This window comes from Ursus maritimus, unplaced genomic scaffold, assembly GCF_017311325.1.
Source record: "Ursus maritimus isolate PB19 unplaced genomic scaffold, ASM1731132v1 scaffold_35, whole genome shotgun sequence".
Lineage (NCBI taxonomy): Eukaryota > Metazoa > Chordata > Mammalia > Carnivora > Ursidae > Ursus > Ursus maritimus.
In genome coordinates this window covers 11,231,209-11,243,766 of record NW_024426119.1, presented here as the reverse complement: position 1 = coordinate 11,243,766, position 12,558 = coordinate 11,231,209, and the positions used below count along the sequence as shown (strand labels likewise).

Genomic DNA, 12,558 nt, shown 5'->3' with positions numbered 1-12,558 from the left:
TTTTTTTTTTTTTAAAGATTTTATTTATTTATTTGACAGAGATAGAGACAGCCAGCGAGAGAGGGAACACAAGCAGGGGGAGTGGGAGAGGAAGAAGCAGGCTCATAGCGGAGGAGCCTGATGTGGGGCTCGATCCCACAACGCAGGGACCACGCCCTGAGCCGAAGGCAGACGCTTAACCGCTGTGCCACCCAGGCGCCCCCCCAAAAAAATTTTTAAATGTCTATTTTTAAATTGTGTCTAGATAATTCATGTTTTTGCTTCTTAAACCATGTTTGATAACACTTTTTGTACCCAAAACAGGGACTCATCATGTCTCTTAAAGAAATATACCTACAGTTGGCTATTTTAAGAATTATTATAGGGGCACCTGGGTGGCTCAGTCGGTTAAGCATCTGCCTTTGGCTCAGGTCATGATCCCAGGGTCCTGGGATCGAGGCTCACGTCAGGCTCCCTGCTTAGTGGGGAGCCAGCTTTTCCCCCTCCGCCGCACTCATGCTCTGTCTCTCTCTCTCTCTCTCTTTCTCTCAAATAAATAAATACAATCTTAAAAAAAAGAATTATTGTAAAAGTACTAAAAGTTTATCATGTCATTATTTTTATCATTATCATATGAGCCATTGATGAGTTACTCTTCCTTGCCTCTTCAGAAGTGACTCTTACTGTTTAATTATTAAATAAATATAAACTTTTTTTTTAAGATTTTATTCATTTGACAGAGCACAGCAGGGGCAGCAGCAGGCAGAGGGAGAAGGAGAAGCAGGTTCCCTGATGAGCAGGGAGCCTGATGCAGGATTTGATCCCAGGACCCAAGGATCGTGATCTGGGCTGAAGGCAGATGCTTAAATGACTGAGCCACCCAGGGTCCCCTGATTATTAAATAAATATATGCACTTCCTCTGTAGTATAACAGGAAACACTCACTTAAAATGTTTTAATATAGCTTTGTATCAAACATAAATGTTAAAAGATTATAAACATATTGTTTTAAATTTTTTTTTCCAGGGCAGGCTTTCTATTTTGAAAGTCTGTACAAAAAACATGCCAGTGGGGCCTGATGTTTCCTTAGAAAACCTAGCAGCAGAAACCTGTTTTTTCTCTGGTGCCGATCTTGGAAACCTTTGCAAAGAAGTAAGTTAATTAGTGAAAGAACATATGGTTGAAATCATTTCTTCATGTATTCAGATCTTCATTCACTTGGAACCATTTACTAAAAGACTCCCATGTGCCAAGCACTGTGTAAGGTGAAACAGACAGATATGGCCTCTTCCTTTCCCTTCCCTTCCAGACCTTAACAGGTTTGTGGCAGGTTGCAGAGAGGTGAATTGTAGTACTGCATTGGCAGTTGAAAATATGTGGTTTAGGGTGTTGTGGGAGCACCTGGGAAGGGCACTGACCCAGACCCGGAGGCATCAGAGAAGGCTTTCTGAGAGAGGGCATGTGTAAAGTGAAATTGGAAGGATGATGAGAGAGCTGACTAGGCTCAAGGGGGGGTAGAGGGGGTTGGTGTCGAGGCAGAGGGAACAAAATGTGCCGACGACTGGAGCGAGAGATCACTTGACATTGAAGAGCTGGACAGTGGCCAGATCACACAGGTCCTTGGAAGCCATTGTAAGGGATTTAGACTAAATTTTGAGAGCAAAGGAAGTTCTTGTAGGTATTTCCCTTTCCATAAACTTTTATTAAATGTACTATTCAGAAAAATGCACAGATCATAAGGATATAGTTCATTGAATTCACATAAAATGAACACACTTGTGTAACGAGAGAAAGAACATTATCAGTGCCCTAGAAACTTCTCTTGCGGCTTTCCCAGTCTCCCTCCCAAAAGAGAACCAGACTCCTGACTTTCAGCACTGGAGATTAGTTTTGTCTGCTTTGGGGCCATATATACTTTTATGTTTGCTTCTTTAACTCAAGATTATGTTTGTGAAATTCATCTGTGGTTTTGCGTATAATGGTAGTTTGTGCATTTCCATCGCTTCATAATATTCTAGTTGATGAATATACTGCATTTAATTCGTCCATTTTCTTGAACGTTTGGGTTACTACTTTTTTGTTATAAATTATGCTGCTATGAACAATCTTGTACATGTCTGTTAGTACATATGTGTAGATATGTCTGTTTTACATGTGTATGTACCTACAAAGGACTTGCTGGGTCATAGAGTATGTGTTTGATCTTTTCCTTTATGATCAGTGCTGTGTCCTGTTTAAAAACTCCTACTGTGAGGCCAGGAAGATAGTCTGTTGTCTTTAATTATATAAATGGGCTCACAGTGTATATATTTTGCTGCAACTTGCTTATTCTTTCTTCCCATTTAAGGCTAGAGTTTAATATAGAAGAAATTATGGTCTGTTAAGACAACTTTTAATCACCTTATTTAACTTTTTAAATTGTCATGAATATTAGAATTCTAAGAAGTGGGGCTGAGGTTTTTACCCTCAGATTTTGAAGTATTACCATACATTGTGGCTCACTCAGTTAAGTGGCTGTGTTGGGCTCAGGTCATGGTCCCAGGGTCCTGGGATTGAGTCCCAAGTTGGGCTCCTTGCTCAGCACGGGAGCCTGCTTCTCCCTCTCCCTCTGCCCCTCCTCCCTGTTTGTGTTCTCTCTCTCTCAAATAAATAAAATCTTTTTAAAAATTAAAAAAAAATAAAGTGTTACGATAAATTGTCAAAAAAATAATAAAGTACATTATTTCCTATTGTTTCTCTCCTATAGGCTGCCTTGCTGGCTCTGCAAGAAAATGGATTAGAAGCAACCACAGTGAAACAAGAGCACTTTCTAAAATCACTGAAGACTGTAAAGCCATCCTTAAGTCACGAGGACTTGACTTTATATGAAAACTTATTTCAGAAACAAGGATTTTCTAACTTAGAGGATATTTAAAAATTATGTTACATCTCTGACCAAGGATTAATTTAACTGCAAACTTGCCCTATGGTTTGCAACTTCGCACTTTTAGAGTTTGTGTGTGTTATTTCCTGTAAATAAAAGACTTTGTACCTGATAAACTAAAGCTCATCTTATTTCTAAAAAGTGTATTAAGATATCATAATTTGGGAAGAAAGTATTATGTATGTTGGCTTTTTTTTTTATAAGATTTTATTTATTTGTCAGAGAGTGCACAGTGGGGAAGCAGCAGGCAGAGGGAGAAGCAGGCTCCCTGCTGAGCAAGGAGCCCGATGCAGGACTTGATCCCAGGATCCCAGGATCACGACCTGAGCCGAAGGCAGACGCTTAACCAACTGAGCCACCCAGGTGCCCCTGATTTTTTTTTTTTTAAAGATTTAATTATAAGTAATCTCTATACCCAACATGGGGCTCAAATTTATAACCGCAAAATCAAAAGTGCATATTCTACCAACTGAGCCAGCCAGGTACTCCTGTATGTTGATTTTTATAGTGGAGATGGTGGTTCCTTTTGTTTGTTTTTGGCTGATTGCTTTTTTTAACTGTATATTTGAAATAATTTCATACTTACAGAAAACTTGCAAGAATAGTACAAAGAACTCTTATGTGCTCTTAAACCAGATTCACCAATTTTTAACATTTTGCCATATTTGCTTTCTCTCTCCTTTTTTATATATACATACACACACATATATATACACACACAGTATTTTTCAGAACTATTTAAGAATAGATTTTATGTATTTCACTGTATATTTCTTTTCCTTTTTCCCTTAAGATTTTATTTTTAGGGTGCCTGGGTGGCTCAGTCGGTTAAGTGTCTGCCTTCAGCTCAGGTCATGATCTCAGGGTCCTGGGATCGAGCCCCACATCGGGCTCCCTTCTCAATGGGGAGCCTGCTTCTCCCTCTCCCTCTGCCTGCCGCCCCCCCCCCCCGCTTGTTCTCAATCACTCTCTCTCTCTCTGTCAAGTAAATAAATAAATAAAATCTTAAAAAAAAAAGACCTGTCTTATTTATAGGGATAAAATATAATTCAATTAAAATTGCTCTAATAAACTGACCCCTTTTGAGTAGTAGGGAAAACACCTAGAAACCTGATTAGAATTCTGACAATTTTCTTTCATGTTCTCTATCAGTTATTGATTTTATAGGACAAGGTGGCCATTGAGGCTTCACCATCCCTAGTCTTTTTTTTTTTTAAGATTTTATTTATTTACCTGACAGAGAGATAGCCATTGAGGGTACACCAACAGGGGGAGTGGGAGAGGAAGAAGCAGGCTCCCAGCAGAGAAGGGAGCCCAATGCGGGGTGTGATCCCAGAACCCTGGGATCACACTCTGAGCCAAAGGCAGATGCCCAACGACTGAGCCACCCAGGCGCCCCTCACCGTCCCTAGTCTTGCAGCACACTGGCCTGAACCCCTTAACTCAGACTCTAGCTGTGGACTCCTTGTTTTTCCCTAGAAAAAGTTTCTAGTACTTAGACTGGAAATTTAGTACCCGTACTTAAAGAGGCTGAAAATGTCTTTTTAAATTGTAATGATAACTTCTCAACAACACTTTGGAAGCCCCCTAAGAACAAAAACCGTGTGTCTCCTCTCATTGAAAAACTAAAAATAATATAAATAAATAATGTAGTCAGATCGAGGATTTCTTTGGCTCAGTTTTAATGTGATTTGGAGATGGCTCTGGGCAACTTGGCAAAACCAGTGTTCTTAATCAGTGACAAAAGAACACTTCAGCTTCTAAGCACCTGGGAAGTACGAACAGCTTTCCCTATTCACTGTGTTCAAACTCCTTTCTGGGCCACATTAGCAGCCATAAGCAATAGAGTGCACCCCCAGACATCCCCAAATTTAGCAAATCCAGTTTTTGCTAAACCTGGTAACGGTAGTCATTGAAGGCTGGGCAGAAAGAATTTCAACAAAAAATAGTCTTTTAATTTAATTAATTAATTTTTTTTTTAGTGGTGGGCAGCACAGTTTATTGAGTAATAGTACAAAGCTCCAAAAGAGGGAGGAAATTTGAGAGGGTTGCCCAAAAAATAGTAAAGAATATGTTTCTTATAAAGATTGAGCTGGGCTGATTAAAATCTAAGTTGAAATTCTTAGAGTGGGAGCCAAACAGCCATACCTCAAATGCCCCTGCAAGCCTGGCTGGCAGCAGCTAGAGAAGGTTCTAGAGGTTACTGGAAATTGGAGTGGGATGGGGAGGCTCTCCCAGTGGATTATAGGCTTTGGAGCAGACTCGGAGAGTGATGCTGGTGGGTGTCCTGAGTGGGTTCTTTAAAGAGTTGCTGGAGTTTGAAGGGTGGGAGCTGTGCCTGCAAATAATCCTGGGAAAAAACAAACTACATATTGACTTTGCATCTCCCACAAGGTCAGTGAACCCGGGCATTAATTTAAAGAAAGGAAAGTATGGCTGTCTGGGTCTAATTCTCATTGCTACAAGTAGAAATAAGCAGATCTTAAAGGTTATATGGACACATTATATCTGTATATGTAATTTGTGAATTTTTAGAACATTTTATTCTGAACATTTTCAAGCATACAGTACTCTAACAATTCCCACATACTTATCACCTAGACTGAATAATCATTAATATTTTGCTTCATTTGTTTTTTAGCAGAAGTATTTTAAAGTAAATCTCATCATCATATTTCTCCCTTAAGAGGCACCTGGTTGGCTCAGCTGGAAAAACATGCAACTGTTGATCTCGGGGTTATGAGTTCAAGTCCCATGTTGGGCCTAGAGCTTACTTAAAAAAAAATTTCCCCCTTAAATATTCCCATATACAATCTCTAAAAGGAAGGGTATTTTTTTTCCATAAATATAATACCATTATCACCCCTAACAAAGTGAACAACCCTTCTTTAATATTCTCTCATGTCTGGTCTGCATTTGGTTTCCCTAACTGCCCCCAAATAAATACTCTTACCTTTCACAAGTTTTCTCAGACCCCCTTAGTTGGAATTAATCACTTGTCTTTGGTGTCAGATCATGCCTGGGGTTATTTACAGGCACTAAATTGTATGAATCTTGAAGTAAGGGACTCATATCTTATTAATCTTTTAAATTTACAGAGCCCCTGTCTACAGGTTAATGCCTAGACTACTATAAAACTGTACTGCATTTTGAAAAGAAAGGACATTGGCAAAACAGGGCTCTGAGTTTCAGGTTATCAGTGGGCAAGGGCTACACCCAGTAATTTTAATCTGGGGGTCACGATAGATTCCTGTAAAATTTCTTTCTTCCTTCCTCCTTCCCCTTTGCTCTCCCTTCCTTTTTTCCTCTTTCCTTCCTGGAAACACTTATCTTTATTAAAAAATGAGGCTTTTTAAAGAAACTTGTGACAAAAGCAATTTTAGAAATACTACACAAGGAGCCTTAAAAGGCTCCTTTGATTCTATACAATACAAACCACAGAGAATTAATGTGGAGTTTTCTTCGATGTACTGATTAATGAACCTAACCAAGCAGAAAATGCCTCCAGTTACAGCTCTGAGGTTAGAGTAAAAACCCTTATCAGAATAAGTGAGTGTGAAGCTACATTTACAATCTGCCTTATATAAAACAAATCTTTGCAAATATTAATTACTATTTATTGGATGTCTACTACAAGCAAGGCTGAATGCCAGGCACTTTACATACATTCTAACATTTTTTCCAGCCTATGCTAGGTTTGTCGCCATTTTACAGAATTATAAACAGACTCATAAAGTTAAGTAGTTTCCTCCAAGTCATTCAGCTGATAAAGTGTGGCTGGGTAGGCTCTGAGCTCAGGTCTGTTTCACTGCAAAGCCCATGCCTAGAACTAAAATAGGGTTGAAACAGATCTGAGCCTGGTCCTTTCCAGAGGACTGAAGATATTTCCCTTTTTTTTTTAAGATTTTTTTAAATAAAGATTTTATTTATTTATTCGACAGAGATACAGAGATAGAGACAGCCAGCGAGAGCGGGAACACAAGCAGGGGGAGTGGGAGAGGAAGAAGCAGGCTCCCAGCGGAGGAGCCTGATGTGGGGCTGGATCCCATAACGCCGGGATCACGCCCTGAGCCGAAGGCAGACGCTTAACCACTGTGCCACCCAGGCGCCCGTTTTTAAGATTTTTTTTATCTATTTATTTGTCAGAGAGACAGAGTACAAGCAGGGGGAGCTGCAGGCAGATGGAGAAGCAAGCTCCCCCCTAAGCAAGGAGCCCCGTGTAGGACTTGATCCCAGGACTCTGCTCACGACCTGAGCAGAAGGCAGACGCTCAACGGACTGAGCCACCCAGGCGCCCATATGTTTTCGTTTCAATGTTAACTCATAGCTTGAACTTCAAACAGTTTTAAAATAATTGTTTTTAAATAACTATTTTAGAAGAACCGAGCTAGTGCTCTTGGCTTAATTGCAGTAGCCAAAGAGCGCGGTGCAGCAAGAACAGTGGTGTCGGGAGCCAGACAGACCCGGGTTCTGATTACATCTCCGCCACTTCCCGGCTACGTGACTAGAGCGTCTCTGAGCCTAAATAACATACTCACCTTGCAGAAACTCCGGGAAGATTCCGGCACAGAGTCTGGCACATGGCCCTAGCTTAATGGAAGGGTTAGCAGGATTTCCGTGCCTTGGCCGCCTGCTGTGCAAGGCAAGGCTGCTAGTTTAGGGGCGCGTTAAAAGGAGATCTCAAGACAACGGCAAAGACTGTCGTCTCCGAGACGGAAAACTTTCCAAAGCTGATTCTGTTTCTTCTCCCTCACCTTCTGATTTTTTCCATTTAAAGAAATGGGAGGGAGGAAATGGAAATTAAAAATTTTTCATAGAACAAATCAGGACAGCATGGGAGTTCTTCTGAAATGAATTTTGTAATTTAATTTTAATTATCTCCATATGTGTGCTGCATCATCTTGGAGCTTTTAATGTGATTGGATTAATTTTAATTGACCTGCCTGCACCTGGGAGCCCCATGGGGGGGGGGGTCCTTCGCCCCCGCCTCCCCGCCCCGGCTCTGCGGCTCCTTTTCCGGACCGCCTTTTAGAGGGCTTGGTTTTCATCCAGGCCTTGGCCATCAGAGCTCCGCTTGCCTTCAAAGCCAAGCCCCTTGCTGGCGCTGGGCCTGGTCCCGGTCCCGAGCGCCAACGATGAGCCTCAGCTCTCGCCAGGCGGCAGGTAAGGACCACGCCGGGCGGCAGGTAAGGACCACGCCGGGCGGCAGGGGGCGCCAGTGCCCGCGTTCGGCTGCGTCGCGTCCGCGGGCAGGACGTCCTGCAGAGGGCGCCCAGGAGCCGGGCGCGGAGCGGGGAAAGCGAGTCAGGCCCCGCTCGCCCCCAGCCCGGTCCGCGTGACCGGAGTGCCTTGGCCCTGCCCATCTTTTGTGGTCGGTATATAAGTGCGGCCGCCGTGACCCAGTTCGGTTCTGGGCGTTCGCATCGTCCGCGCGTGTCGCCCGGCCCCGCCTCCCAGGTGAGCTGCCTTGGGGAGTCCGTTGGCCGGTTGGCCTTAGGTTGGGTCCTAGTGGAAGAAGTTTTTTGCTCAATATCTTGGTTTTTTTTTTGTGTTTTTTTTTTTTTTAAATTCTAGATTTGGCATTCTACACTGAAGTCATCATGAACATTTTCCAACTCCTGAGGAAAAAGAAGGAAGTAAGTTTTTAAGACCATTGAAATTCTTGACTTTAAAATACTACTTTTTAAAGATGAAAAGATGGTGCGGATTTTGAAGAAAGTATAAAATGATAGCTAGCTATTCTGTTATATTTCACATGTTTCACATTGAAACATCGGGATATTTACCTCACCGTGTTCTCTGTTAGCTTATTCCTTTGGTGCTGATCATGACCACGGCAGCGGTTGGAGCTTCGTCTTTTGCTGTATATTCCCTTCAGAAAACTGATGTGATGTAAGTAGGCATCATTTGTAAAAACATGTTTAGCAGTGTTAGGTTGACCTTAGTAATGAAATGCATGGTGTCAGTTTCCTAGTTTTACCCCCAGGATAAGAATGTCAAATCGTGCACTTGGAGTGGGGACTAGAAAGCTTCCTGGTACCAGGAGACTGTTAAATTATGGTACTAATAAAATCAATTTGTCCCTTGTATCTGAATATCCTTTCATCCATTGGCCCTCTTCCGCTTCTGCGGCAAAGTGTAATTTTTTTAACTTAAGCTTTGAATTTTAAAGTTCTTAAATGGTCTTTTGGGATATATGTCATCAAAGTTTAATCATTCTTTTAATGAAATTTTTAAATTTCCGTGTATTAGAAAGATCTTTCCTAATGTGGTAGTTTATAGATTCAGTTGTCTACAGTGAATCTAATCTCAGCTCTGGATACAAAAAGATAAAATACCAGGTATCCTGGAATATGAGGAAGAGAAAAACTTGGAACTGATCTTGGCCAAGGGCAGGGCTGGCAAGGGGGGTAAAGCCAGGCTCCGACAGAGGGGACTTGTGAGGTGCGGTTCACCACCTGCAGAGTTCAAGCCCGGCCCTTCTGCCTGCCCCAGAAACCAGGGCAAGAACATTTTTTGCTTGTTCTTATCCTGGCACTTCCACACCCATTACTCTTCAGCTTATGGAAGCATTCTCCCATCCAGCCCAACAGAGGGAACACAGACCTTCTACCCTGCCGAGGAATTGGTCTTCAAAGTTTGAGCCAAACCCTGAGGCTCCCGTACGCTAACCTTCCATCAGTTTCAGTGGACTAACGGATGAATGCCTGTTTATCAGTCTGGATAACTGGGACAGCCCAGCATGTTTATAGACCCAATGTCAGCGTTGGTTTAAGTTCACTTACTTTAGTGTTTAATCAGCTTTCTTTCATTTTTAGCATTGATCGGAAAAGAAATCCAGAACCTTGGGAAACTGTGGATCCTAATGTCCCTAGAAAGGTATTGCTACATTAAAAAGTGGTATACGGGGCACCTGGGTGGCTCAGTTGGTCAAGTGTCCGACTTTTGATTTTGCTCGGATCATGATCTCAGGGTTGTGGGATTGAATCCCCATATTGGGCTCTATGCTCAGCACAGAGTCCCCTTGAGTTTCTCTCCCTCTGCCCCTCCCCCAGACCCTGCTCTCTCTGAAGTAAGTATTTTGTTTTAAAGTGATTTACATTTAGCCTGAGCTTTAGCACCGTCGTCAGCAAAATGGATTTAATACGTTTCACATTTAGAGTGCCACTTAGTGTAGTGGTGAAGGGAACGCTGTGGAGTTCTGGAAATCCTAGTTCAAATCCTTGTTCCATTATTCAAGGGAGATTTTGGACAACCTGGCCTTTCTGAGGCTCTTAGGATCTCTAAAATGGGCTCAATAATTGGGCTGTACCTCAAAGTTAAGAGGATTAAAAAAAGTAAAATACATAAAACTCTTTAGCATAGTGGCTGGCCCAGAGTACCTACTCAATATTAACTTTCATCATTATTGTAATACATTGTCTCATTGTAGCCATTATTTATCTAAAATTAATATAAGGTCTGTTGTGATAAATAACAGGAGCTCCAGGAAACGGGAAACAGGAGTGGCCTTTTCTTTAAGCAAAATCAGCTAATGGTCGCAATAGCAAAGATTTTTTAACATTTGAAATATTTTTTTTTAAAGATTTTATTTATTTATTTGACAGAGATAGAGACAGCCAGCGAGAGAGGGAACATAAGCAAGGGGAGTGGCAGAGGAAGAAGCAGGCCCATAGTGGAAGAGCCTGATGTGGGGCTCGATCCATAACGCCGGGATCACGCCCTGAGCCGAAGGCAGATGCTTAGCCGCTGTACCACCCAGGTGCCCCAACATGTGAAATATTTTGGAAATAAGTAACATTGAGTCTGTTGGAACTAACACTACTTAGGTCTGTCAGGAAATCTTTTTTTTTTTTTAACAAAACTTTCAAATAGCAGAGTTTGACCTAATGAAGGACATTTAGAATCTTTAAAACTACCTGCATCTCTAAGCAAAATAAGTCAGAGCAAGACAAATACCATATGATTTCACTCATATGTGGAATTTAAGAAACAAAACAAATGAGGAAAGGGGAAAAAAGAGGCAAACCAAGAAACAGACTCTTAACTTTGGAGGACAAACTGGTGGTTACCAGAGGGAGCTGGGCGGGGGATGGGGGAAATAGGTGATGGGGATTAAGGAGTGAACTTGCCATGAGCACTGAGTAATGTAAAGAATTGTTGTATGCCTGAAACTAATATAACATTGTATGTTAATGATACTGGAATTCAATTTTTAAATTAAAAAAAAAAAAAACACAGCAAAAATCCCCCACCTACATCTCCTAGATCCTGGGGTAATAGAAAACTTGTGAGGATAAATGAGAATCTCTGAATTTGAGTTTTTTGGAAGTCAAGGACTGTCCACAGCTCTGCCCCTTTTCCCTTATTGTATAACTTAGATCGTTTGTACCGTTGCTGAGTAATTACAATGAGAAAGTTTGGTTAAGAGCCTACTATGTGCCAGGCTCCTGTGCTGGACCATTACACATGCATTCATCGGGAGCAGACACACTTTTTGAACTTACTGTTCACATAAAGCTGTGGGAAACTTAGAAATCTAGAACCTGTTATGTGAAAGTGGGCAAATACATATGACCTTTCTTTCTGATCCTATAACACTCAGGAGCCCAAAGGCTATTTAGAGCCCATATTACTGTTTTGTGCATGTTTTTAGTGATGGAGAGAGATGGTTCTTTGACTACATATATTATGGTGATGCTCTTTCCAAAGGGAAGTGTGGACAAATCCCATAAAGGGATGTGAGGACGAAGGACAGATCCTAAAAAAATTTGTGTTTTCCTTCTTCTTTTTTTCCCCCCAAGCTTCTAACAATCAACCAACAGTGGAAACCCATTGAAGAATTGCAGAAAGTCCGAAGGGCCACCAAGTGACCAGCCCTTGCTTCTTTCTTCCAAAGAATACTCTATGAATCTAGTGGAAACATTGCTGCACAAACTAGATGATGGATACCAGTGTGTGGAAATGCTTCTGCTACATTTTTAGGGCTTGACTACATTTTTGGGCTCTGGATAGGACTTACAAAGGCAGTGTAGCAATAACCACATAGTTCAAAAATAAGTTTGTGTTTATTTTCTTGTAAATTTAATTTTACACATTGAAGTTTTTATGTTTATGATGCCCGAATGTTTTCCTTAAAGTGTATAAAGATTTGTAAACTAAATTGTCTATAATAAAATACTACTTGTGCGAGATTTCTTAAAGATACATCTTTAAATGGAGGAGAAAGCTCTTTTATGGGAGAAAAACACATTTTGAAGCATGGAGCTTCATTTTTAAAATATTACACAGTGCAAATTTCTGTGTAAACTTTTCTTGCAAATGTACTCATTCACCGGAAATTTATTGAGCCCCCTGCTGTTAGCTGTGCACCGTTCTTGTGCCGGTGAGATAAAGCAATGAATAAAACCAAATATTGGAGGGAGATGAATAAAAAATGGTGAGCACAATGAGGAAAATGAAGAAGATATAGGGGATGAGACTTGCAATGACAGGTGGTCTTGGAAGGAAGCGCTGGGATTATGGTGGTGAGTAGGAATGTGGGGCATGCCAAAATGGGCCCTGCAGATGCCAAGGCTAACAGGTGCTCTCGTGAGGGCTGGGGAGGGGGGAATGGAGAGCTTTGTGTGCACTCTGTAGGATGGGGCCACTTCACT

The 12,558-nt window shown here is 41.5% G+C and overlaps 2 protein-coding genes across 3 annotated transcripts in view; both read left to right on the top strand.

The window, feature by feature from the left end:
* The window catches only part of SPATA5L1 (spermatogenesis associated 5 like 1), a 22,153-nt gene extending 19,142 nt beyond the window's left edge, over positions 1-3,011 (top strand). The window contains exons 7-8 of one of the 2 annotated variants that reach the window (XM_040620539.1): positions 1,006-1,131; positions 2,726-3,011. In XM_040620539.1, coding sequence (XP_040476473.1) covers positions 1,006-1,131; positions 2,726-2,893 — 294 coding nt within the window. In that variant the 3' untranslated portion in view covers positions 2,894-3,011. Of the gene's footprint in view, positions 1-1,005; positions 1,132-2,725 lie in introns of those variants that run through there. The other variant, XR_005831948.1, reaches the window with a different exon arrangement.
* Positions 3,012-8,261: 5,250 nt separating this feature from the next.
* Positions 8,262-12,096, top strand: CUNH15orf48 (chromosome unknown C15orf48 homolog). The gene is made up of 5 exons (XM_008683996.2): positions 8,262-8,359; positions 8,477-8,538; positions 8,709-8,794; positions 9,721-9,781; positions 11,707-12,096. Exons 2-5 carry the CDS (start codon positions 8,503-8,505, stop codon positions 11,773-11,775), a joined length of 252 nt encoding a protein of 83 aa, XP_008682218.1. The 5' UTR covers positions 8,262-8,359; positions 8,477-8,502; the 3' UTR covers positions 11,776-12,096.
* The last annotated feature ends 462 nt before the right edge of the window (positions 12,097-12,558 follow it).